Below are 26227 nucleotides of genomic sequence, written 5' to 3'. Positions count from 1 at the left end.
GTAAAGTACCTGCCAACCAATGCAGGAGACATAAGAGACATGGGCTCAATCCCTGGGGTGGGAAGATCCCCTGGAGGAGGCCAGAGCAACTCACTCCAGTATTCTTGCCTGGAGAATCTCATAGACAGAGGAGAATGGAGGGTATAGTCCATAGGGTCGAAAAGAGTCAGATAGGACTAGTGACAGCATACACACAGGCTGCATTACCTTAAAAAAAAAAATTCCCATAACCTGGTCATCTAATTTCTTAACTCCTCAAAGGTAAGAACTGTGTCTTATCTCTGCACTCAGGACCTAGCACATGGTAGAGATGCAACCGGTGCTGTTACCAAATAGATAAAGGGCTACTGCATGGTATGGCCTTTCCAGGTCGAACAGTGGTAAAGAATCTGCCTGCCAATGAAAAAGACACAGGTTCAATCCCTGGGTCAGAAGATCCTCTGGAGGAGGAAATGGCAATCTACTCCATTATTCTTGCCTGGAAAATTCCATGGACAGAGGAGCCTGATGGGCTGCAATCCGTGGGGGTCACAAAAAAGTTGGACTTGACTGAGCATGTGCACACTGCATGGTGTCCTTTTTCTCCAGTATACTGTCACCCTGCTTATTGAACTTCTATGCAGAGTACATCATGAGAAACGCTGGGCTGGAAGAAACACAAGCTGGAATCAAGATTGCCGGGAGAACTATCAATAACCTCAGATATGCAGATGACACCACCCTTATGGCACAAAGTGAAGAGGAGCTAAAAAGCCTCTTGATGAAAGTCAAAGAGGAGAGCGAAAAAGTTGGCTTAAAGCTCAACATTCAGAAAACGAAGATCATGGCATCTGGTCCCATCACTTCATGGGAAATAGATGGAGAAACAGTGGAAACAGTGTCAGACTTCATCTTTTTGGGCTCCAAAATCACTGCAGATGGTGACTGCAGCCATGAAATTAAAAGACGCTTACTCCTTGGAAGAAAAGTTATGACCAACCTAGATAGTATATTCAAAAGCAGAGACATTACTTTGTCGACTAAGGTCCGTCTAGTCAAGGCTATGGTTTTTCCAGTGGTCATGTATGGATGTGAGAGTTGGACTGTGAAGAAGGCTGAGCACCGAAGAATTGATGATTTTGAACTGTGGTGTTGAAGACTCTTGAGAGTCCTTTGGATTGCAAGGAGATCCAACCAGTCCATTCTGAAGGAGATCAGCCCTGGGATTTCTTTGGAAGGACTGATGCTAAAGCTGAAGCTCCAGTACTTTGGCCATCTCATGAGAAGAGTTGACTCATTGGAAAAGACTCTGATGCTGGGAGGGATTGGGGGCAGGAGGAGGGGACGACAGAGGATGAGATGGCTGGATGGCATCACGGACTTGATGGACGTGAGTCTGAGTGAACTCCGGGAGATGGTGATGGACAGGGAGGCCTGGCGTGCTGCAATTCATGGGGTCGCAGAGAGTCGGACACGACTGAGGGATTGAACTGAGCTGACCTGAACTTAGAACTAATGCATCTGATTCCGCTAGTATGATGGGGAGGAGATCTTGCCAAGGTGACTCACTAGCCCAGATCAATGAATCAAGCAGACTGACTTAGATCATCTGACTACCTACGTACAGTCCTTCTTTTCCCTATCAAATATTGCATGCTCAACTGAAAATAAAAACTGGAACTACTGCCATGGCTGAGCTATATTAGTAAAGAGAGAAAGATTTTTCATTTTACTCCAAACTGTGATATAAGTCACATGAGACAGAAGGCCTTTGGCTATGTAGCAACTTTACACACTTGTGCAAATCATTTAACCTCTCTGGGACTTATCTGAAAAAACAAAACAAAAACCATGGGTTTTAGTGCTTTGACTGCCACAAGGCTGAGGAGGCAGACTACACTGATGTATTTTTCAATTCTAAGATCTATAACTCTATTTATCTATCCATCCATTCATCATCCACCCATCCATTCATGAATACTTGAGATATCTTTAAGCCCTAACATTTACAATTCTACATTTATGAAAGTTGGAGTCAAAGAAAACGCAAAAAGTCCCAAACATTCTGCAAGAATTTATATTGTCAAAAAGAATGACTTAAAAACATGTGCAGATTAACAAGACACTCATGAATACTGACAAATTTCTCCAGATGCTTCTTATAGCATGTGTTTAGTCTCCTTATTGGAATAGTTTGGGATGTCACGTTTATTTAAAGGGACCAAACAGGCTGTTTGATGAGTAATTTTTAAAAGATGTGAAAAACAGAATGAGTGAAATTCTAAATCATATCTGAGAACTGTCTGTAGTGAAAGCATATCAACAATAGTGACATTCTTGCACACTTAGGTGTTTGTTCTACTCGTTCAGAAAAAAAAAAACAAACAGCTAAAGAAATCCATAATTTTGACATGTCAATGACAATCCCAAAGTCTACCTTTGTTTCTGTTGCATGGGTTGTTGTCTCATAGCCATATACTGCATATCTTCTTGGAGGCGATTAAGAGGGGAATCAGGCTTGACACGAATCCCATAGTAATGGTACTTGGAGTTTCCTCTTCATAAGAGAACAGCAAACAGAGACAAAAAAAGTCAGTCAAGTCAATATCAATAATATAGGATTCCATTTAATTTCATATTTGGAAAAATTAGGTAAAGGCAAACTTAATGTTTTATATCTATGATTTACCTGTTCTGGACACCTGTATATTTTTATGGTGGCTACATCTGAAGACTCAAAATAAGATTCTGAATCAATCAGTTCAAGGCCCTAAGAAAAATCTTTCCTTATAAACTTTTGCTTAAATATTAGTCACAGTATATTTGTTTGATTTAAATTACATTTTGTTTTCAAATTTATATTTTAGCTATAATTTAGAAAATTATATTAACAGGATATTCACTAACAGGATAAAGGGCTGCACACTAAGAATTTACTATAAAGTAGTTATGCAGGACAAAGAGGAAAAAAATATTAATTCTACTGTCTTGAGAAGTCCTGTATTTTTCTAGTTCTATTATTGCAGGGGTGATTAAAATAACTTCATTGACACAAGATGTTGTGAAGTCTATTATTTAAAATTTTGAAACCTAAAAAAGCAGGCATTTAATCCTACTGATTTCAAAACATATTTTATTAGTCTCTGTTTTTATGGATTCATATCAGTTTTGCAGGCTGAATAAGATGTGTCACAACAGATATGGAGAAATTTCTCTGTGAAAATGGCAAATTTCCACCTGGATAAAAAAATTGTCACAATTTCCTCATGTTCATGAGAAAAGACCATATTTGTTATTAGAAACGACAAAGTTTTACCCTGAATGAAATTTGCAAATTCTTTCAAAAATAACATTTTAAATATGTAAATTTTTGCAAATAGAAAATAGTAGTTTTTCACAAGTCTATATATAGCAAGCCATCAGTACTCTTTCCAATTTTTTCTTTCATTTACAAAAAAAAATCCAAGTGGAGTGTGGATTCAATATTTTATATAAAAATAAAACAAAATTTTACTTCCAAGCTTCAAGAACATACATTAGGTGAATCCTATATATTTGAAAATACATTAAATTTTTATTATATAAATAATATTGGTAGTCTAAAAAAGTAGACTACCAATTTGAATACCTACATAGTTATCGGTATAGGCATTTGAATACCTACACAGTTACAGCAAAATAAACCAGTAGGAAAACTTAATGCCTTCCATTTGCAGACATTAGATTTTTTTCTCCAAAATCCACTGCCAAATAGAGCAAAATACAAAAACAAACAAACAAACAAATACTACAAACTCAGTTAGCCCTGTTCTCCCCCACAAATGGCAGAACAAGAGGGAAAAGCCAATGACAAAGTTGCAAAGTGAAATGACATTATTCTTGTGAGACCCCAAAATACATGAAGTATCTATCAGTAGTTTCTCTTCAGTTTTCTATCAATCAGCACTTTGGGTGTGTTGGTGCAGAGGTGGTTCTTTCTATGCCAATGGAGATGGCTGGGGGATAGCAGTATGTTCTGTGGTCTTGTTTTAACTTAATTTGGAGATGGGATGTAAGAAAAGCTACCCTTTGACTTGCCTTTGTTTAGAAACACGGTGACTTTACTCATCTTTTACTCAGCTCCAGAAACTTGAGAAACAGTCTGGTTCTGGTTTGAATGAATTCACCAGATAATTTTATTGATGGATAAGTAACAATTCGGAGAAGGCAATGGAACCCCACTCCAGTACTCTTGCCTGGACAGTCCCATGGATGGAGGGGCCTGGTAGGCTGCAGTCTATGGGGTCGCTAAGAGTCGGACATGACTGAGTGACTTTCCTTTCACTTTTCACTTTCACGCACTGGAGAAGGAAATGGCAGCCCACTCCAGTGTTCTTGCCTGGAGATCCCAGAGGCGGTGGAGCCTGGTGGGCTGCCGTCTATGGGGTCACACAGAGTCGGACACGACTGAAGTGACTTAGCAGCAGCAAGTAACAATTCACATACGGTTTGCTTTGGAAAAGAAAAAAAAGTATCTGAGTTGGTCTGCCTCATGATTTATAGTGATTTTCTTTTTGTTCCCTGGGTTAGGCATAGAAAATGAATGCTAAACCAGTTTCCACAGTAGAAAGAGTCCCTGGTACTTCACCCCTACCCTTGTCAGCTTTTCTACATTAGAGTCCTGCTATCTTCATAACACAGTATTTGCTTAAACTTTCTCCGTAGGATTTCTTTTCTCCTTATTCTTCTAGGCTTTGTTTTTATCTCTAATTTCAAACAGTACATACAATTTTAAAAGGAACAGGAGACACAACAGTTATATAGTGTGAAGGGGAAGGAAAGAACATAGAAAGTAAAAGCTGCAATATTGCAATATGTACTTATAGAGCCTAGAGTATGGATTCCATTCGCAAACCCAAACAACCCCAATTTTGTCCTTTTCTATTTTAAAGATGCCTTTCAATGCTTGAATGGAGCCTCAAAATAGGATTCATTGAAATCCCTTTCAGTAACAAAAGAGGCACAACAATACAGCTATTAGAATGCTGAATAAAGCCCAGAGATTCAAAATATTGGCACAGTATCCATAACTACTGATCCATCAGCTAGGATATAGTAGATTAGGTCCCCAAATAATGATTTTTGTGGTTCCAGGAAAAAAAATACTAGCAAAACAAAAAGACTTTTTCAAGTGATAGGAAGCTAGTTCCTTTACTCTGAATAAATAATCATATTCTTCAGTTTAAAATACACTATTCTTTTGAAGTATAGATAGAAGAAAATACATTTACGAGAGAACAGAACCTTCGGCGATATGAAAGCTGTACAATCACTTAAAATGCAACAGAAAGGAATAATTCACACTCTGAATACATACAGACCTTGTAATCCTCATAAAACTGTCACATTCCTTTTTTCTGTATAAATTTACATTGAAGTCAATTACAAAGGCCCTGTTTATTTTATTAAGAATATTAAAAACTCTTTGCTAGAATACTATGGGGCTGTGACTTATCACTCATTAAAGATATATCATAATATATATTGTATAGCATCTTTACACTTATACTTTTAAATATAAATTTCGTAAGATATAAGAAATCAGAAGCATGCATAAGACTCTGCTCAGCTAGTTAAAATATATTATGATACTTTGTAAAAAATTACAGCAGTAAAATGAAGCTCTGCAGTTTTAAGTATTATTTTCATCATATTTTTACTAATAATAACACTCATGTATTTCCAAAAGAAGGAAACAGAGAAACTCTAAGAGTCTTCCTCACATTATTGATTTCCTTATAATGGAACCATACTTTTTGCTTCCATAAATGCATGGCTTCACAATCAAGAGTTTTAAAAAGGCTAATAAAAGGTTAAAAAGGACAATGTCATTAACTGAGAGCTTCAAATGTTCAAAACTTGTAAAGTTCACCAAATAATTTTTAATTGGCCTCCAAAAGTGACACGAATAACTCAGCTTTAATTTCTTACTCTATGCAAATAAAAGTTATTTATAAAGAGCTTTCAATGTAATTTTGCAAATCAAGAGATACATGGTTTTCCACTGACTATGTCACTTTATTCATCATCTTTAGTACACTGATTTTCCAAAAGAGAACAAAGTGGTATACACTGATTTTTAAAGCATCATATATAAATTTTCCATTAAAGCTTAAAAAGTGAAAGTGAAAGTGTTAGTCGCTCAGTTGTGTGCGACTCTTTGCAGCCCCATGCACTATAGCCCACCAGGCTCCTCTGTCTATGGAATTCTCCAGGCAAGAATATTGGAGTCAGTTGCCATTCCCCTTGTCCAGTGGATCTTCCTGACCCAGGGATCAAACCAGGGTCTCCCGCATTGGTCTGTTCATTTCTATGTGATTTGAGAATCAGTTTTTCTCAAAGCTTTGCTACTTGGATGGTTAGGACAAGACATCATTCTGTTTTCAGTGAATAATGGCTTTCCTTTTCCTGAGGACTTTCATAAACTGAGCTAATTTTGAAATTTTTTCTTAATGTATTATCTGTAATCAAATACTTTTGCCCAAACAATATACTGAATGACTACAGTTTAAAAAAGAGAGATTAGTTTATGATATTATCTTTCAGTACTAACCTAGTTCCCAATCTCCTGGTTCGTAGCCCCATGAAAATTGACCTTATTAGTTTTCCAAAAGAAGCAGCATTGACTGGATCCAGTTTGTGTTCCTGACAGTGTCGTAGGTAGTGGTTGTACAGAGTGCTTCTGGGAAGGCTCACTCCTTCTGCTGTCTCGTAATTGTCCAACAGCCACTGGAGCTAGTGTAAACAAGACAGGGTAAACACAGAGAAACTGAATCATTCACCAAAATGCCTCTAAGACACTGCAACTACAACACACGGAAATACATAGAAGATCTTCCTCAAACCATATGACAGGGAATCTGTTGCAATTTGGAGGCCTGTGTGATCTGCATATGAAAACTCTTGAAAGTTTAGATAGCTGACCAGCATTTATTGACCTTACACCATGTCCATTCCTTCAACATTCAAGCACCTATACAGACATACTAGTTTTCCTTGTATTGATTCCTATTTTGGAGATAAAAATCTCTTCAAGGAATTCAAATAATCCCATTAACTGCTTATAAAGATAATTCATAATTGCTACAGAAATAAATATATTATCAAGCCTGGCATCACGGTGCATAATATGTCTTCAGTGCTGGTTTGTTACAACACATAATCAGCAGGCTGCCTTGTATAAATTTTTATATTAAGGCTCTATTCACTTTTATAGAATTCTAATTTACTTATCTAATTTACTTACATAAGATAATACAATAACAGAATTATCTACTGGGACAAATTCTATAAGCAGTAAGGAAAATTTTCAGTCTTTTCTCCCCCAGAAAGAAACTTGCTAGACACTGATGTTAAAAAAATTATGTGTAACGAAAAGGAATCACTTTTTTACAATCATTTGAGTTTCTCTATGTTTTTTTTTCATAATTTTGGAAAACACACTACAATGGTAGTTGATAAAGCAATGTTTTCTTAGTCTGTAGTGCATATTTTAAAGTTTTATGGGTGGCCAACGACACATGAAAAGATGCTCAACATCACGAATGATTAGAAAAATGCAAATCAAAACTACAATGAGGTTATCACCTCACACCAGTCAGAATGGCCATAATCAAAAAAATCTACGAACAATAAATGCTGGAGAGGATCTGGAGAAAAAACCCTCTTATATCAACGCTGGGAATGTAAACATATACAGCCATTATGGAGAACAGTATGGCGATTCCTTAAAAAACTAGGAATAAATCTACCATATGACCCAGGAATCCCACTACTGGGCATATACCCTGAGAAAGCCACAATTCTAAAAGACACATGTGCCCCAGTGTTCATTGCAGCACTATTTACAATAGCCAGGACACAGAAGCAACCTAGATGTCCCTCTATAGATGAATGGATAAGGAAGTTTTCATATGTGTATATATATATACACATATATATGTATACACAATGTAATATTACTCAGCCATGAAAATGAACTAATTTGAGTCAGTTCTAATGAGGTGGATGTACCTAGAGCCTGTTACACAGAGTGAAGTCAGAAAGAGGAAAACAGATACTGTATATTAACACAGACATATGAAATCTAGAAAAATGGTATTGATGAGTCTATTTGGAGGGGAAGAATGGAGACGTAGATGTAGAGAACGGTCCTGTAGACAGTGAGGGAAGTAAAGAGTGAGAGGAAGGGAGAACACACCATCTACACATATACACTATCATGTGTAATACACCTGGTGAGAAGTGGCTATAGAACACAGAGAGTCCAGCCTAGCACCCTTTGATAACCTAGAGGGGTGGGATTCAGGGAAGGGAGGGAGGCTCAAGAGGGAGGGGCTGTCTGTATAATTATGGCTGATTTGAGTTGTTGTACAGCATAAGCCAACACAACATGGTAAAACAATTTTCCTCCAATTAAAAAATAAATTAAGAAAATAAAGTTTTATGTTGTCCTGTGCGTATTTTTAAAAAATCATCTTTAAAGTACAGTATGTGCAAGAAATTTTTAGAAAAATCAAATCTAAGCATTTATTACCGAGTTTCAATGTTAGTAAAATTAAATCATCAATCTGTTCATTATTTCTTTACAAACATGTATGCGTGCTCAGTCATGTCTGACTCTTTCGCAACCCCATGGACTGTCAAACCCAGGTCTCTTACATCTCCTGCACTGGCAGGCGGATTCTTTATCACTGTGCCACCTGGAAAGCCCTTATTTACAAAAAGAGAATTGAAATAGGTATACATAACTTTCTTAAGGCCATACATAAACTGTCTCAGGGCCTGATACAGTTTCCAACACATTTCCCTAATGACTCACATATCAGTTATTATTGCTACAAAAGTAGCATATATATCACATATTACTTGCCTAAATCAAATTTCCATGCCATATATATGAAGTGTGGTAAAAAGCTGATATTCTACATGCAATTCAAGTTAAATATAAGTTATGGAAGTAAAAGAATCCCTTTATTGAGTATCAACTATTAGCCAGGCAATGTGCTAGGCGCCTATCAGATGCAAAAATGAATGTGACCTCACCCCTGTCCTCCAGTAATTCATATATACTAAAAATGATAATATGGACAGTCAAATAAACTAAAGCATCTCTCCATTTTGCTTACATAAAGATTTATAATCAAACTTCAAACCTACACTTTCAGAATCTTAATAAAAAAGACCATTAAAATGTTTAAAAAATTTTTTTCCTTTAACCAAGACAATATTCCAGAACCATTTCAATTTCAAATAGTCATACATGATATTTATATTTAACTAAAACTTATGTCATTAAACCCAAATTGATGTTGGCTTAGAAAATATGGCCACTAAACCAAAAGGACAGAGCAAAGCACTTAAAAAAAAAAAAAATTAATGTTCTGGTCAGGAAGCCTTTAAGTTCTCTATGAAGCACATGCGCATATCAATACATTTAAATATACCTATCGCCTCTGAACATATACAATCATCCCCTAAACATTTTTTTAAAGATTATACAAAATAAGCATTTATTTTTATAATGGTCAAAAAATTAAGAATTTCTTTTAATATGAATCATTTGTAACCTTACTGTCAGTAAACAACTTTTCTGGAGGCATTCACACATGATTCCTGAATATTCTACATGACACATAGAAGAAGTTCACATAGACATATTCAAGGTAAACTGATTGGGATATTCAGTTATTAAAGCTCAGCCTAGCATTCTGCCTACAACAGTGGGTCAGTACCTCTCTTTAGCACTCCTTTTGAAATTTTTTAAGACTTCATTGATTATGAGCACAACTGATGGAGACAACACATAAAACATGGCAAATTAACCCTGTTTCACATATTTTATTCACATGCTTCAGTAAGATAACCGGGATTGGAAAGCATTGTCTCTGCACTTAATAGTGTTAGGACAGCTCTAGTGAACCATATTGCACAAAAGTAATGACTCTTGTTTTGTGTACATGTACTAGATAGAGCCTTCCATTGGTATTCTAAATATATAAAGGATATAAAATAAATAGAGAGTATCAAAATACAGAATATATATAAAGGAATATTCTATGAGGACTTAAATTACTTAAGATCAAGAAATATAAAGAAAATACTACAAAAGGGCAAATGTATTAAAAACTATAAGTATTTTTTGAAAAACAGTTAATATTTTGCAACTGAACTAATGAAGTACCCCCATCCACAAGCATGAAACACACAATGCCAGTAAAATGTCAAAGTTAAAAACGTCAGATATGTTTATATGTATAGATATGTGTGTCCTCACGTAATAATGCATATCGTCAAAGCCAAAATGACACGATTTATCAAAAAATAAAAATCAATAAAAAATCAAATATTTAGCCCTTTGCTAATGAACAGAACATATATCTGTATAGGAAGTGTTGGCTTAAAGACTTTTTCAGAAATGGAAAAATAATTTTTAAATGTGAACTTTATAACCAAAAGTATACAAATAATAAAAATAGATCTGATGTAAAATACTTTTAATAAGATATACAGTAAATGAAAATAATTTATTTAATCAGATACAAATTAAAATTTCTAAAACCTGCCTTAATAGCTTACTAGTCTCCTTGCAATATTTAGTTACTTAAAAGTAAAGATAAATGTCTAAAAATGAGGGTTTATTACTATCTCATGATCAAGAAAATTGTCTTTTAAATAAATTTTTAAAATCTATAAAATAATTTGAAAAAACAAATCCATAATAAAATATTTGAATGGTGCTAGCATAAATTGCTTTTTGTAAAAGTGAAAACTTGTGCCAAAATTAAAGTTTAACATAAAATACTTTTAGTCCAAAGGTATGTTTGCACATATAAAAATGTTAATCAGGCCATTCTTAATCAAAGAAAAGCTTCCACCAAAATAGTAAGATAATTACAGCACAGGTTGACTTAAAATACTCAAAAGCCTAAATAATATTACTCAAGCCCCCAGTGAGTAACCTGGAGAAAACTAAGGTTTTATTGGATTGGCCATGTGGTCCTCTGAAGTGGCTAAGCAAGTCACTCAATTTGTACTGGCTGTTTTGCAAACATTGTTTTTATTATATAGTTCTACATTCTTAAAGATTCGTCTTCATTTCGAATCCAGTTTTAAAAAATCTGAGTTTATTTGTAATATGTATTTGTGTGTCTGTGTATGTACACACACATCCATATGTATATACATAATTATACACATATTATGTACACAAAATCATTAGTGGTTTGAAAAATTCCACAAGGGTGGATATTCTAGTGGATATGTATAAAGTTTTACAGCAGCAAAGCTGAGCTTTGTTCCCTTTGCTCTGTTTGCAGGAAGAGGAACTCATTCCTTGCCAGAAGCCTGGAGATCTCGTGGGAAGAGCACAGGGAGGTCAAGTGGAGGTAAAAGCCCTGAACGATGAGAGGTGGCTCTGCTGTGGCCATGACAGCTCCAGCAAGGGAGCCTGCCAACAGTGGTACAGACAGGGGTACTGCTCCTACAAACTCACTGTGTAAGCAGAAACTGGTTTAGGAGTTATCATACACGATTTTGAAATTTAGCTGAGGAGTATAATCTACATTCTACATGCCAGCATTTAACCTTTGAGTTTTGACACAGTGATGAAGCGTTAAGTCAGATCTTTGAGTCTAAAACACAGTATTAAGAAAGGACTAATTTTTATTATAAGAGAAACTGGGCAGTTAAATGTAACCTGAAGGCATTTACTCCATGTGTTACCCTAGGGAAGTTAATGCCTGTTATAAGATACATTGTTTCCTTGGGTTCTATCTTTAATAAAATGTATTTGGACAGTAATTCAATATCCTTAACATTTACTAATTTAGAAATAAACCACTGCTATTTCTTTTACTCATTCATAAAATGTCTTAAAAGTATTTGTTTATATTTATGATTTTGAAAGCCTATGAAATACATAGGAACTTTTAACCTTTATCTTTAAAACCTGAGTATTCTACTAATGAACTAACAAATTCATGTAAGGGTCGAAACCAAGATAATTGCATCTTTCAACCTTTGCATTTAATCTATATTAATCAGAGTAGATTAAGGAAGATGAACAGTTTCTATTTTTCCCGAAGGGAAATACTGATTGACAAATTAAAAAAAAAATAAATATTGCATTCACCAATTAACATCTAAATGTAACATTTGGCATTTTTTCCCAGATGGATTATTATCCATTAGAATTCATTTTAAGTTCAGTTCACTGATGATATGTATTTTGACAGGTCTTATTTCCATCATAATTTATATTTACAACACAGCCAAGTCAAGGAAAAGTGAGCATAAAACAACATTTTGCTTTGAGCTGAATATATTTCAATAGCTAAAATGCAAAATTGATGAAACAATTATTTGCTAAATTGTGAAAGGTATATAAAATAAATGCCTAAAGCTATTTATATATTTTAAAGGGAATTTTTAAAATGTACAAGCTGAAGAATGTTACATGAAATTTAGAGATTAATTCACTTAAGAACATTTCTACATTTAAATTTATAATCCAAAGTATCCCAAATTGGATACAGTATAACCATTAAATACCAATTTATATTAATTATAACTGAGAAGGAATATAAAATAAACTTAAATCTGCAATGAAGAGAATTAAGATATTCTAATTCCATTTAGGAAGACCACCCATCATTTACCCATAACATTTTGACATGCCAAAAAACTTAGAAATATTTAAATAAACAAAAGGCTCCACATGAGGAAATGACAGACCAGCAATATATTCTTTCATTCAAATGGTATACAGGGAAAAGACCACTGTCTATCAATAAGGCTCACACATACACCTAACCGAAGCACACTTCATAACAAAGAATGCACGTATGAGTCCTCAAATAAATGCACACACGATTGGCAAAGATACTTAGAATACTGAAGGTAAGATAAGGTCTTTTCCCATCCATTATTTGTTTTCTATGTTTAATCATTTAGCAAATATTTAGTGAGCATCTACTATGTACCAGGCACTGTTCTAGGCACCAGGGATGTTATCAGTGGACAAAACATATCAATCTTTACTGTCTTAGACTTGTCACTTGTCAATAAATATTACTATTTATTTACTATTTATTACTATTTATTCAGCTATTACTGAAATAAGTGCCATTATGTTAATAATGTTAATAGAACATGGCATTCAATGTAAATGCACTCAGTCACTGGTGAGGCTGGATATGAAAAAGATACATTGTAAATGTATTTTGACCTGCATGATAACAGCATGATGATGATAAAAATAGAGCAGCAGTACAAAATATTCTTAAGAATATGCTGAACAGGGATATAAAGTTTAATACCTCACTCCATCTTCTAATGTATAGAAAGAGAGGTGAAATATGAAGGAATCAAGATGAATTATACTGACAGGGGAGACTCCTGAATTACTGCAAATAATCAAATATATAATGAGAAAATAGAAAATCTATTCTATTCCATATTGCAAAATAGAATGACAATGGACTTTCAGATAAAAAATCATGACTAGTAAGTATGGAACATAACCTATTGATAATTTCTCCTAAGTTTTGCCTAATGAAATCGGTCCTTTGTAGAAACTGATGTCAGGGAACTACCATCATAAAGTTGAATTCATGTCCACTTCAAAGAATCCCACAAACCTCAAATATTTCCGTGTCATATATAGTAAGGGATAAAGGTAACTCCCAGTTTATTAAAACTGAAATTGTTACCCATATTTAAATTAAAAAGACAACTCTTCACACATGTTTTTAATACAACTGAAGATCACCAATTGGTTTAACAGAATTTAAAATACCTTCACCAGGTGATTTTCAACTGGAATGCATGTAGTAGCTTATTCCTTGGACAAATCTAACAAAAATTAGGAGCATCACTAACTTTCCAAGGACAGAAAGACAGGAGGACCTTTTTTTTTCTGTTCAGGTAGAAACAAAACCTGACCATCACCAGAAACACTGACTCCTTCTTCACTACTTATATCCATCTAAAGAATCATTTTTATTTCCAAAGACTTGATTATAAATGTGTTGTTTTCAAGTAAAAGTAACTGTACCTCAGAGGTGTAATAAAAGTGAATCAGGATATTTAGAGAAAGATTATCACTGCATTAGCAACATTTATGCCCATCTTTCTATATAATGGAATGCCTCTGTCAGTTGTAAACAGTATGGGAGAGTTGCCATGCTATTTGATAAAAAATACGAAGCCATAGAGTAAAAAACATGTCTCTGCTGTTTATACAGCTTAATATACACATTTATTAACATTAGTGCTTCATGAATTTTATAAGAGAATAACAATTTTAAAATATCTGAAAAGTTTAAAAATCAAAACATACAAGAAAAAATTTTCTTATATCCACATTATTATTCATAAAAAGACTAGTTAATTTGATTAATTCAAGTTAAATTAAGCATATCACATATTTTACTAAAATATATATCTCAAATGAAAATGACGTGTGAATTGAATATCAAAGCACAAAGTCTAAGATGTCTGAAAGTTCAAAAAAGTAACTGGAAACTTAAGGAATTTTATTTTATACCTCTGCACATTTTTGACCTAAATAAACAACACTTTCAACACTTGCCATTTTCAAAACAAAACACCAGGTGGTCCTCACCCACTCCCCAAAACAAACATTCTAATAGTATACAGTAAATCAGCCTTTACACACAACCACAGATTCATGCCAACACAGCAGGAATATACCTATGAAACATATTAATATAAAAGAGTGACATACTGCATACAAATTTTCAGAAAGGGGAAAATCATATTCCTTAAACTTTCAAAAAAGGGCCAAAATATATATTATTTTAGAATTTATAATCTATAATTTTCACCAAAATTGTAGTCATTCTCCAAGTGCATTAACCTGTTTTTATCTGCTATGATACCTCCCTTTGGGAAAACAAAAAAACAAACTACTTCATCTAAAAACAAGTATGTAAGAACATAACGAAGTATTTTGTGTTATGTTGGAATATAAAATTTAAATGTTTGAAAATCCACATATTTAAAAAGCATAATGAAAACATTTCCTATAAGCTAAAGTTTTAAAGTTTATTGAAAAAACATGATGTTTTATTTCATTTGGATCCAATTTTGGACTGTCCCATCACAAAATATGGGGAAGAATTAAAAATAACTTATCTCTAAATTTAAGAATACATTGTCGGTTGGGAAGGAAAACTCTAATCCTTATTATACTGTTACTGATACTAATTTAGCAGAACTGTCTAGACAGATTTAAGTCTAGGTCTATTTACTCTTCCTCATATATTCAGAAATCATGATAACAAAATAATTCATAATCAATTTTCATTGATTCCTCCAAATTTGAACATTTAATGAGAATGTTTATAGTTTCACAAATGGTTATCACTTTCTTATCCTCACCAGTGTTATAGTGATGCTGCATCTGGGTAACGGTTAAAAGCTTTAAGAAACAGTAACAACAGTAATACTGTTTTATCTCAATTAGTAGCAGTTTATGGCTTATTTAGAGCCTCACTTCTTCTCTTGGCCCAGACTTATTTTTATTTAAGTCTTAGGATCTGAGCTCCTCTAGGGAGCTGTTTCCTGCCCACTGTTAAACACATCATTTCAAACAGTTTATCACTGGGTTTGGCATTAATGTTTTTCCACTTAAAGGATATTACTGGTCATACAAATAGAGATGACCATTTCTCCATCTCAGACATGAAAATGCAATTACAAACATTTGCTTCATAACATTATAAACAAATACCACACTAGTAAAATTTAAATCATCAGCCACTTTTTACCAGTCATGGCAGCTTGTTATTAACTTGGAAATGTTATATTTGTACCAAAACAGTACAAAACCCTAATGAAGTAGTATATTGTGGGCTCTATTTTTAGCTAGTCCACTGTGCAAAAATGCCATTAAGTGATATAGAGATCATAAGCAGCTGAGAAAGGAAGGTTAAGAAGCAAAATAAATAAGTAAATAAATAAAACAAGCATTTAGAAGCAAGCAACACATGCAGAACAAGCAAGAGATTAGTTTACATGAAGAAGAGGCAACTTACATGGCTGTTGAGAAGAGAGCTTCTGTGAGTGGACAGACCGTCAGACTTTTGCAGCGTCTCAATCGCCATTTCAATCTGATAATAGATGTCATTAAAAAAAGGGCTCAAGACAAGATAGTAATAAAAGGCTCACCAGAGAATTTTTGATAGATTCTTTAAAGTTCAATTTCTCCTTCAATGGTGGCTAATGAATAGCTCTCACTAAATGTGTATTTCCCCCTTCCTCCCCCCAATCCCAGAGAATAACATAAAAACAGGCACACTAATAATAAGCTCAATCATAAAAGTAAACCTTCTTGAATATTCCACAATTATAATCAGAATGGAGACCTGAGGAGCACGGAGACCTGAGGAGCAGGAACCCCAGGGGACTGTGCTAGTTAAAACATTCTAGACTTTCATAGTTCAAGATGTTAGATAGTAACCACTCTCTCTCTAGTCTCCCACCTAAAAAGGATTTAATATTTGCCCTATTCTGTCACAAAAGGCATACATTAGTATTTTAATGCAAATGTGCAAAGACACATTTATTAATGTTCAAAAGTTACTAAACCTAACCATTTCTCTCTAAACCCTGTATTAAAACTTGGAAGTGGAGCATCATTAGTACCGACACATTTAGACATAAGCATGGATCCTGTATCATATTTTAAGATGTGGTGGTGAGGCAGAGATATTAGAAATGATAGCAGAAATGGAATGTAGAAGAGAAAATAATTCAAAGCCAACAAAGAAAAGGGACAACCACAGAAAGAATTTTATTCTGTGTAATCTCAGCATATGATGAATAATCGTTAACACCTTAATTAAGTAGGAGGTGCCAATAATAAATGAGATGTGCTATTGATCCCTTCATATTTAAAGATAACTATCTCTGAGCTCCTAGCACTATAGCATTTACTGTAAGATCAGGTTCCAAACACCCTGTATTTGCTTACTGGATTTTATTAACAATATTAGCTAAAGTTAAATTTAAAAACCACACTATATAAGAAAGAAATCATTATTTTTATTTTTGCTACCTGATCAAATCAATACTCATATAAGCAGTTAAGAAAAATATTTCATGCTTTAAAACATAGATAAGTTATATTTTACACTAGCTATGGAAATTAATGATGCCTTGAAATTTTAACATACTGCCTACTCCTATCCAAAAAAAAAAAAAAAAAAAATGACGAAATCCATAGCAGAGCAAAGTCTTGTTTTTCCCACCAAGTGTCCACTTGCTTTATGGTAGAATACTTTATAGATAGAATGTTCAGTCTCAATTATGCCAACATTAAATTTAGTTCCGTTAGGAATTGGTAGCTTTAATTTTATGTTATTTCCCTGAGTTACTGGTTCTTCTTTCTCAGAGTTAATAAAATGTAATACAGAGAAGGATGTTAGGTTACAAATGATAGAAAAGTACTCTTAAATATGTATTAAAATAATTCATAAGGTGATAGAACACAATTTATTATTTTGTTAAAATTTTTTAGATCACACACTTAAGTAAACTGGCTTCTGAAATACTCTTTGCCAGATGGAACGTTAACGTATTTCATCATTATACTCGAAAATAAACTGATGAAAATGATACTGTACAAGCCAAATGTAAGTTCTACTAAATTTACTAAATGTTAAATTGTAAAACTAAAGAATCTCAGTATTACATCTCTTAAAAGGGTATCAATAAGTATTCCTACTTTCAGAGAGAAAACATGTATTAAAAGATAGCTGAAGAGTCCCATCCTCAAATGACTGTAAATCTCTTCTAGGAAGAATTTGCTCAAAACTCTAATTTGCTAAAATGCCTACTTTTTTTTAAAAGTTTGAATGTGGAAAATTTGAAATTAGATTTTAGTCTATTTAAAAATAAAATAATCTGTTTCCTGCTATTTTAGAGGTTTAGGTGAAAGGTAAAAATCACCAAAAATGTAAGAGCAGAGCAATAATGTGGGAGAGATCCAAATTCAGATTTGCTTGTTAACAGCAATTTCCATTTCTTAATGACTAAAGGATTTGTTGTTTTTGACAATTAAAAATTGAGTGCAATAAGCGAACATTTTCCATTTCTTCCCTAAACTAATTGAGCTTTGGACTATAGCTTAGCTTGTTTTCTTTCCTTTTTTTTGTAGAAATAAGTTCTCGGAACTAAGGTATATTATAGCCCAGTTGTGTCTCTTAACCATCCTAGGACTGAGTGCCTAATAGTGCACACGTCCTCTCCACGATTATCTAATGCTAGGATATGTGTTGCTTTGGAGTTTAGACTGGTCCATGGTGATCCTGTACTATTGCCTCATAATCATATAAGAAGCTATGGCAACTACTCTTAGATCAAATGGTGGGATGCTCTATTTGAGATGAGATGTTCGGCCTGGAAAGCCAGGCTTATAGAGCATTAAGTGTGATTACTGGAGTGGGTGAGACTTAAAACTCCCTGTGTGAAAGAGCAGGTAAGAAACTGATATACATTCCAGCCACAATGGGCACACGAATTCTTAGAAAAATAAGTCTTTTCTGGAAGATAAAAAAGATACTTAGTAATATATTAATACTTGGGGTGAATTAAAACCTTCCAGATTCACCAGGTTAAACAGGATTCCTATGAGAATGGGAATCTCCTCTGAGGGTGGTTGTCAGTCAGAGAGAGAAACCCTTGCTCCAGTGCTACTGCAGAAACATTTTCAGAAACTGGAAGAGAGGATTTTGCACTGTTTAGACACATCACTGAAATATTAGAAGACTGACCAGCCTCTCGGTCAGAAAAATGACAGAGATCAATGAAAAGTTTTCCAGCCATAGGAGTTACAAGTGTGGGATGACCAACCTCAGATGCTACCCCAACAGAATGCCTGCAAAGTCTGAAGAGTCAGAATTCAGGAAATGTGGAGAGCTTCCTACATGCATAGGCCAGGTTCCTTCCTGACCACACAATAGCAGGAAGATAGAAGAGTGCTTTGCAGTGTGCTGCATGACAAAGCACTATGAAGCAAAATGCTAAAGATCTGGTTTGAGCATTTGCTGCAAATATTTTACAGTGACGACTACTCAGGGAAACCCAGACTTCATCAGCAGGGTCACCCATGAGTTTTGCTCTGAGTGAAGCTTAATTTGGGTGAAGAAAGAGAGGAAGGTAACACCAGTTGCTATGACAAAACAATGTCTGGGCTTGTGTCACCAGTTAGGAACTGGAGAATTAAAGTAAATACAGGTATGACTCGGTTCCCACAACCAAACAATGAATTCTCAAAAGACAGACTACCAGGCCTTCCCTCATTTGGGCAAAAGGTTCTCCATACTAAGAATTTGACCTAAATATCAGGCTGCAGACTCTTTTCCAATCACTGAAATGCTAATGTTGCCTCGTTAGAATCAAAGGACAGGTGGAGAGTCTCCAAGCACCCAGGGTAACTTGAGGCTAGTAAGATATTCACCCAAGAATCAGTGTCATGATAAGGACTTAGAAAAGTCACACCAAGCCCTTAAGAAAAGAGGATGAGAGAGCACAGGAGAGGGGTCAAATGCTGTCTGAGGTCCAGTAAATACAGCGTTTGTATTCTCTTTTCCCGAGCTCAAAGAAGAGATCAATATTGTACTTTTACTAAAGCAGCAAATACTTTTAAATAGAAAAATGTAACAAGAAAAAAGCATTTTCCCTATTATTTATAATTCCCATCATTATTTATAATTGGTATTTATGGTTCCCTGTTGCCTGTTCATGCAGGAGAATCCTTATCACAGGATGGCGTCTTGTTTTGCAGAGCTATCATTAGGCTTTAAGTGCTCTGCTGGAGGGTTGAGAGATTTGAGGAGACTGGGACCTGGGCAGAGCGGAAGGGAACGTTCATTGGCAGATGATGGGCAGACTGGGGAGGACAGGTGTTGCAGAGGGGCCCTGAGGGACTCTGCATGTATGACCCTTTACCCTCAGCGCTTTTCTTCACAACATCGTCAGTAAAATTGATGCCACTCACACATACTTCAGGTACAAGTAGTCAAAACTGGCTGGAGCACAGGCTTCATTTAGGGGCAGTTGATGCTGTCATAAAGGTAAATCTCAGGTTCAAATGCAGAGAAACATGGAGAGGTATTGAGTCTTTTATTTATTGTTGACATTAATTCTGTCATCATCGTTACTTGTAAGAGAGAGAGTTATTTAAGTAATTCTGGAAACAGTTGTTTTAGAGCTAATCTTATTTCAAACATCAGGATGCATCAATGTTGGGGAATGTCAATTACCTTCGGTGAAAAGGAACAGGAAAGTTGACCTCAAACTGAGAGATGCTGAATCCTTTTGCAGGAGTTGCACAGGGCCAGAAAGAAGCTCTCCTGTACATGTGATTTATATAGATATTATGGGCATCTATTCCATGGCCCAAATAGAATACCATATATATGGACAGTTAGAACTTTGTCTTAATGTAAATATCGACCATTCAATTACATGCCATTAACAGAAGGAAAAGAATAATTATATCAACTTATTCATTGTCTATAGGTCAAGACATATTCTAGTGACTCTGAAATGGCTTTTTAATCTTTTTTAAAGACTAAAGGTCAAGATGGATATATTCAACTACCACTGCAATTAAAATTGGTCTCATGGTAGAAATTATTTCCTTTCTAGAACTAAGAAAGCAATTTAAAAATAGAAGGTTTTATGATTTATAAAGCCTTTTTAGGTTAAATCTCATTTGATCTTCACAACTTTGTGAAACAGCGAAGACAAGCAATATTATCTCCTTTTCACAGATCAGGAAAGTCAGTGTCTCTGGGATTATATAGGTATTTATACACCTGGAGACTGGAATCCAAGATTTATCACTCTACATTCAACATAATTTCCATTTTATACAAATACAACATGAACATTAATCAAGTGGAAATATCACTGTTTTTAACAAAATATCTTCTGAGGAGTGGCTTGTAAGATTAAAATTTGTTAAATGATTTACAAGATTCATTTTCTAACAGAAAGGGCTTGAATATGATTAATAAGCATTGCTTGAAAATGATTTCAAAGTGATCAAGTTACAAAGCAACAAAAAGTTTTGAATGATAGTTAATTTTACTTATCATAAAATAGTTATGTAATGATTATATTTTCTTATTAATATAGGTTATTTTGTTAACCTCACAAGTTAACATTTTTTGGAGAAACATCATTTTTGTTTCCTTGTAAAAGAAAATTCGTTACAGAAACCCAATGAAGAGAATACACTTAAGACTGGAAATTTCCTTTGGGATAATTTTTCTCCTGAACTACTGACTTTACATTTTGTTTGAATTTGAGATGTGTCTCAGAGGGTAAAGCATCTGCCTGTGATGCGGAAGACCCAGGTTCGATCCCTGGGTCGGGAAGATCCCCTGGAGAAGGATATGGCAACCCACTCCAGTATTCCTGCCTGGAGAATCCCATGGACAGAGGAGCCTGGTGGCCTACAGTCCATGGGGTTGCAAAGAGTTGGACACGACTGAGCAACTACACTTACTTACTTAAGATACAAATAGGTTTCCCTGGTAGCTCAGCTGGTAAAGATCCACCTGCAATGCAGGGTACCCTGGTTTGATTCCTGGGTCAGGAAGAGCCCTGGAGAAAGGGATAGGGTACTCACTCCAGTATTCTTGGGCTTCCCTTGTGGCTCAGAAGGTAAATAATCTGCCTGCAATGTGGGAATGCACACTTGGGCTCGATCCCTAAGTTGGGAAGATCCCCTGGAGGAGAGCATGGCAATCCACACCAGTATTCTTGCCTGGAGAATCCCCATGGACAGAGGAGCCTGGTGGGCTACCGTCCATGGAATTGCAAAGAGTTGTACGTGACTGAGCAACTAAGCACACCACAGCAAGATACAAATATTTCTACTTGGTGGCTTGTTTAGAAAGCCACATGATCGCTGACATGAGCCATGTGACAACTGCCCTTATACCTGTTAGAAATGACCACCTCCTGGTGTGTTAAGGTGTATTGGACGGAGGGGGACTTTCACAGTAAGTATTTCAAACCAGGAGCACAAAGGAAAAAACCCTTTCACTCTGCATTTAGTCTATATAATCACAACACAGCTGTTTTCCAAGTGTGGTCCTAGACACCTGTTAGAATCATCTGAACATGTGTTAGAAATGCAAAACAACAATAATGAAAAACAAATAAGAATGGAGCTCAAATTCAGTGTTCTGTGACAACCTAGAGGGGAGAGATGGGATGGGAGGTGGGTGGGAGTTCAAGAGGGAGGGGACATATGTATACCTGTGGCTGATTCATGTTGATGTATGGCAGAAACCAACACAGTATTGTAAAGTAATCATCCTCCAATTAAAAACAAATAAATTTTTTAAAAAAAGAATGAAAACTGCATCCTGGCTGCTCATACGTGTTGCTGATGCTTTGATCTCTTCTTCAGTTTTTCCAAAGCAGCACTTTTCAGAAAGTAAGGTGTAACTCATTAGCAGGTTATGAAATCAACTACCCTGACCAGCATTTTTTAAACATTAAAGAAATCAAATAGAGTAGAAAAATACTCAAATATCCTGGCACACAGTATGCATAACTTTGGCTTCAGTCCTCTGTATATGAATGTATATTATGTATATAATAGTCATATGTGTGTGCATATAAGTGTGTACTCATGAATGTATGCATGTATGTATGTGTATGAGTAGTAAAAGGCCACAATGTAAAGGTATTTTCACTGTAGATTGTGGCCCCCAAACTTTGAATGCTCTGTGTGAACCGTTAGTCCCTTCTAGTAACTTCCCTTCTAAGGATCTACAAGTGTCTCTTGGGCCCATGAATCCCTGCAATGCAGACAGAAACAGCTCACTGAAGCTAAAGTTCTGAATATACTACTCTGTAAATTGTACATTCAACCGACATAGGAATCAACATGTGAAATATATTACTCCATAGCTATATTAAAGAAAAGTTTAACTGAAAGATTCAGTACTGGTTGTTCTTTTAACTCTTAAAAAAATTTAAAATGCCCAGAAAACACACCTAACCAGTTTTGCTTTTCATCTCTTGAACCAGAAGTAGCTAAGATACTATCTTAATCTTATACATTAAACGTTTAGAGAAAAGAAGTCTTAGATCTTGCAAATGTTTAACTGTATGAAATTTTTTTTACTCAATTATAATTTTATGACATCTAAGTTTTTTTTTATTGTTTTGCTTTCAACCTAAAGTTTTGGCAATTTTCTATTCCCTCAAGCTATTTTGAAATATTGATAAGGAAAAAAAAATCTACAGAAGGTACTTGCATGAACTGAATGTGTTCTGAGAACATCTGGTTTAACTAGGTAAACTGAAACCACTGTAGTTTTGGGCTTCTATTACTGCTGCTGCTAAGTTGCTTCAGTCGTGGCCGACTCTGTGTGACCCCATAGAGGGCAGCGCACCAGGCTCCCCTGTCCCTGGGATTCTCCAGGCAAGAACACTGAAGTGGGTTGCCATTTCCTTCTCCAATGCATGAAAGTGAAAAGTGAAAGTGAAGTCACTTAGTCGTGTCCGACTCTTAGCGACCCCATGGACTGCAGCCCACCAGGCTCCTCTGTCCATGGGATTCTCCAGCAAGAGTACTGGAGTGGGATGCCATTGCCTTCTCCACTGATTATTCTGTAAAGCCCACATCCCTCCACCCTCACCAGGATTCTTTGAGATTGGCGTTACTGGTGCATGAATATAAAATTAATTTTTTTAAATTAATTTTAAGATATCAACTGTATAAGCTCTAGGGATTACAATCACCCTTCAGGAATCTGCTAGGCTAGGATTAGGTGACAGAGTTTAAGGCCAAATTTATATTTTCAAATTTAATATTTCAATTCTGCCTTTTGCAGACTATTCTGAGTACTATGAACATTTTCAGTTTATATTTAGTTCATATAATCATTAAAACATAGGTTTTCTCAAAGTGTAATTCTGGATCAACACTATCAGAATCACCAGGTGCTTACAAGAAATACAAATCTTAGGTCATTCTCCACACTCAATCAAAAGGCTTGAGGGTGGGGCCCAGAAATGCATTTAATCAATGCTCCAAACATAATGTACATTCAAGTTTGAGGAACACTGTACTAAACATACCTCTTCATGAAAGTGAAAGAGGAGAGTGAAAAAAGTTGGCTTAAAATTCAACATTCAGAAAACTAAGATCATGGCATCCAGTCCCATCACTTCAGGGCCAATAGATGGGGAAACAATGGAAACACGACTGCAGCCATGAAATTAAAAGACACTTACTCCTTGGAAGAAAAGCTATGACCAACCTAGACAGCATATTAAAAAGTAGAGACATTACTTTGCCAACAAAGGTCCATCTAGTCAAAGCTACGGGTTTTCCAGTAGTTATGTATGGTTGTGAAAGTTGAACTATAAAGAAAGGTGAACACCAAAGAATTCATGCTTTTGAACTGTGCTGTTGGAAAAGACTCTTGACAGTCCCTTGGACTTCAAGGAGATCAAATCAGTCAATCCTAAAGGAAATCAGTCCTGAATATTCACTGGGAGGACTGATGCTGAAGCTGAAACTCTAATACTTCGGCCACCTGACACGAAGAGCTGACTCATTAGAAAAGGCCCTGATTCTGGGAAAGATTGAAAGCAGGAGGAGAAGGGGATGATAGAGGATGAGATGGTTGGATGGCACCACCGACTTGATGGACATGAGTTTGAGCAGGCTCCAGGAGTTGATGAAGGACAGGGAAACCCGGCATGTTGCAGTCCATGGGGTTGCAAAGAGTAGGACACAACTGAGTGACTGAAACTTGAAACCTGTATTGCTGCTAAGTCGCTTCAGTAATGTCCGACTCTGTGCGACCCCATAGATGGCAGCCCATCAGGCTCCACCGCCCCTGGGATTCTCCAGGCAAGAACACTGGAGTGGGTTGCCATTGCCTTCAATGCATGAAAGTGAAAAGTGAAAGTGAAGTCATTCAGTCGTGTCCGACTCTTCGCGACCCCATGGACTACAGCCTACTAGGCTCCTCCATCCATGGGATTTTCCAGGCAAGAGTACTGGAGTGGGGTTGCCATTGCCTTCCCCGGAAACTTGTACTAAACAAGATCTAATCTTTTTCTTTGCCAGGGTTAGACTGCAATTAATACTTCAGAGAGAATAAGTAAGGCGGTAACAGGTATTCCTACAATGGCCCTGGCTAACTCTATGTAAGGGGGTGTTTAAGTATTATTTGAAATTTTGCCTCTCTTTCATTCTCTTGCTAGCCAATCTTACCCAACCTTTAGATATTTTGCAATTTATATTAGTAACATAATCAGAAGATAATCATAATTTTGGTGAATCTAAAATTAATCAATTTACAACATATTAACATTTGTGATTTTAAAAATAATGTGACAAGAAAGAAAGTGAAAGCTAACCACTTGAAAGAAGTTTGGGGCTTTTTGTGGATTTCCATTTTTTGCCTTGGAGTATTAGGTACCTTTCAGTGATGAAATTAGCTCTATTAACCCATACTGTAAACCTTACATCCATAGAAGCACAGTGCCTGGTCAATAGTGATTGCTCAATAAATGTCTGAGAGAGTTAGTGATTAAAGATAACAATCCAGGCTCTGAGTATATGAATAAAAATACTAAATGTTCACCTTCACTCCAAAATATTTAATAGTAAGAACGGTTCTATACATCTTTACTAAATTTAATGCAAGTTTTCATTCTCTAAACTTTCTACAGTCTAATAAAAGAGGACGTTTTCTAAAAGCAAGGATAAAAGTTTAATTTGAACCATGATACCTCGTAGACAATCTTTTATTGGGCATAAAGTAAAAGAAAAGTTTGCTGCAGTTACATGCATTTGGGTAGATACACTTTATAATCATTAAGAGCTTGCCCGAATTTTTTTAAAATAATAAATCACTTTTTAATTAAAAATATATTCATATGCCTCCCACCCTTTTTCCTCATGCATTCTTCTAGAGATATCTTTGTACTTATATAAGCATATAGGAATGTATGGGGTTTCCCTGGTGGCTCAGGTGGTAAAGAATCGGCCTGCAATGCAGGAGATCTGGGTTTGATCCCTGGGTCGGGAAAACTCCCTAGAGAATGAAATGGCAACCCATTCCAACATTCTTGTCTGGGAAATCCCATGGACAGAAGAGCCTGACTACAGTCCATGAGGTCATGAAGACTCGGA

The 26227-nt window shown here is 35.5% G+C and overlaps 1 protein-coding gene across 3 annotated transcripts in view; it reads right to left on the bottom strand.

Annotated features, from left to right (window-relative positions):
• Positions 1–26227, bottom strand: part of RFX3 (regulatory factor X3) — a 337494-nt gene that overhangs the window by 74773 nt on the left and 236494 nt on the right. For all 3 annotated transcript variants that reach the window (XM_040244701.1, XM_040244629.1, XM_040244537.1), the window contains 3 exons: positions 16080–16154; positions 6572–6753; positions 2417–2536 (listed from right to left, as the gene is read on the bottom strand). In XM_040244701.1, the coding sequence (XP_040100635.1) occupies positions 2417–2536; positions 6572–6753; positions 16080–16154 (377 nt within the window). The remainder of the gene's footprint in view (positions 1–2416; positions 2537–6571; positions 6754–16079; positions 16155–26227) is intronic.

This window comes from Oryx dammah, unplaced genomic scaffold, assembly GCF_014754425.2.
Source record: "Oryx dammah isolate SB20612 unplaced genomic scaffold, SCBI_Odam_1.1 HiC_scaffold_1, whole genome shotgun sequence".
In the NCBI taxonomy this organism is placed as follows: Eukaryota; Metazoa; Chordata; class Mammalia; order Artiodactyla; family Bovidae; genus Oryx; species Oryx dammah.
The sequence above is the reverse complement of the archived record's forward strand: the minus strand, read 5'-3'. Positions and strand labels throughout refer to the sequence as shown.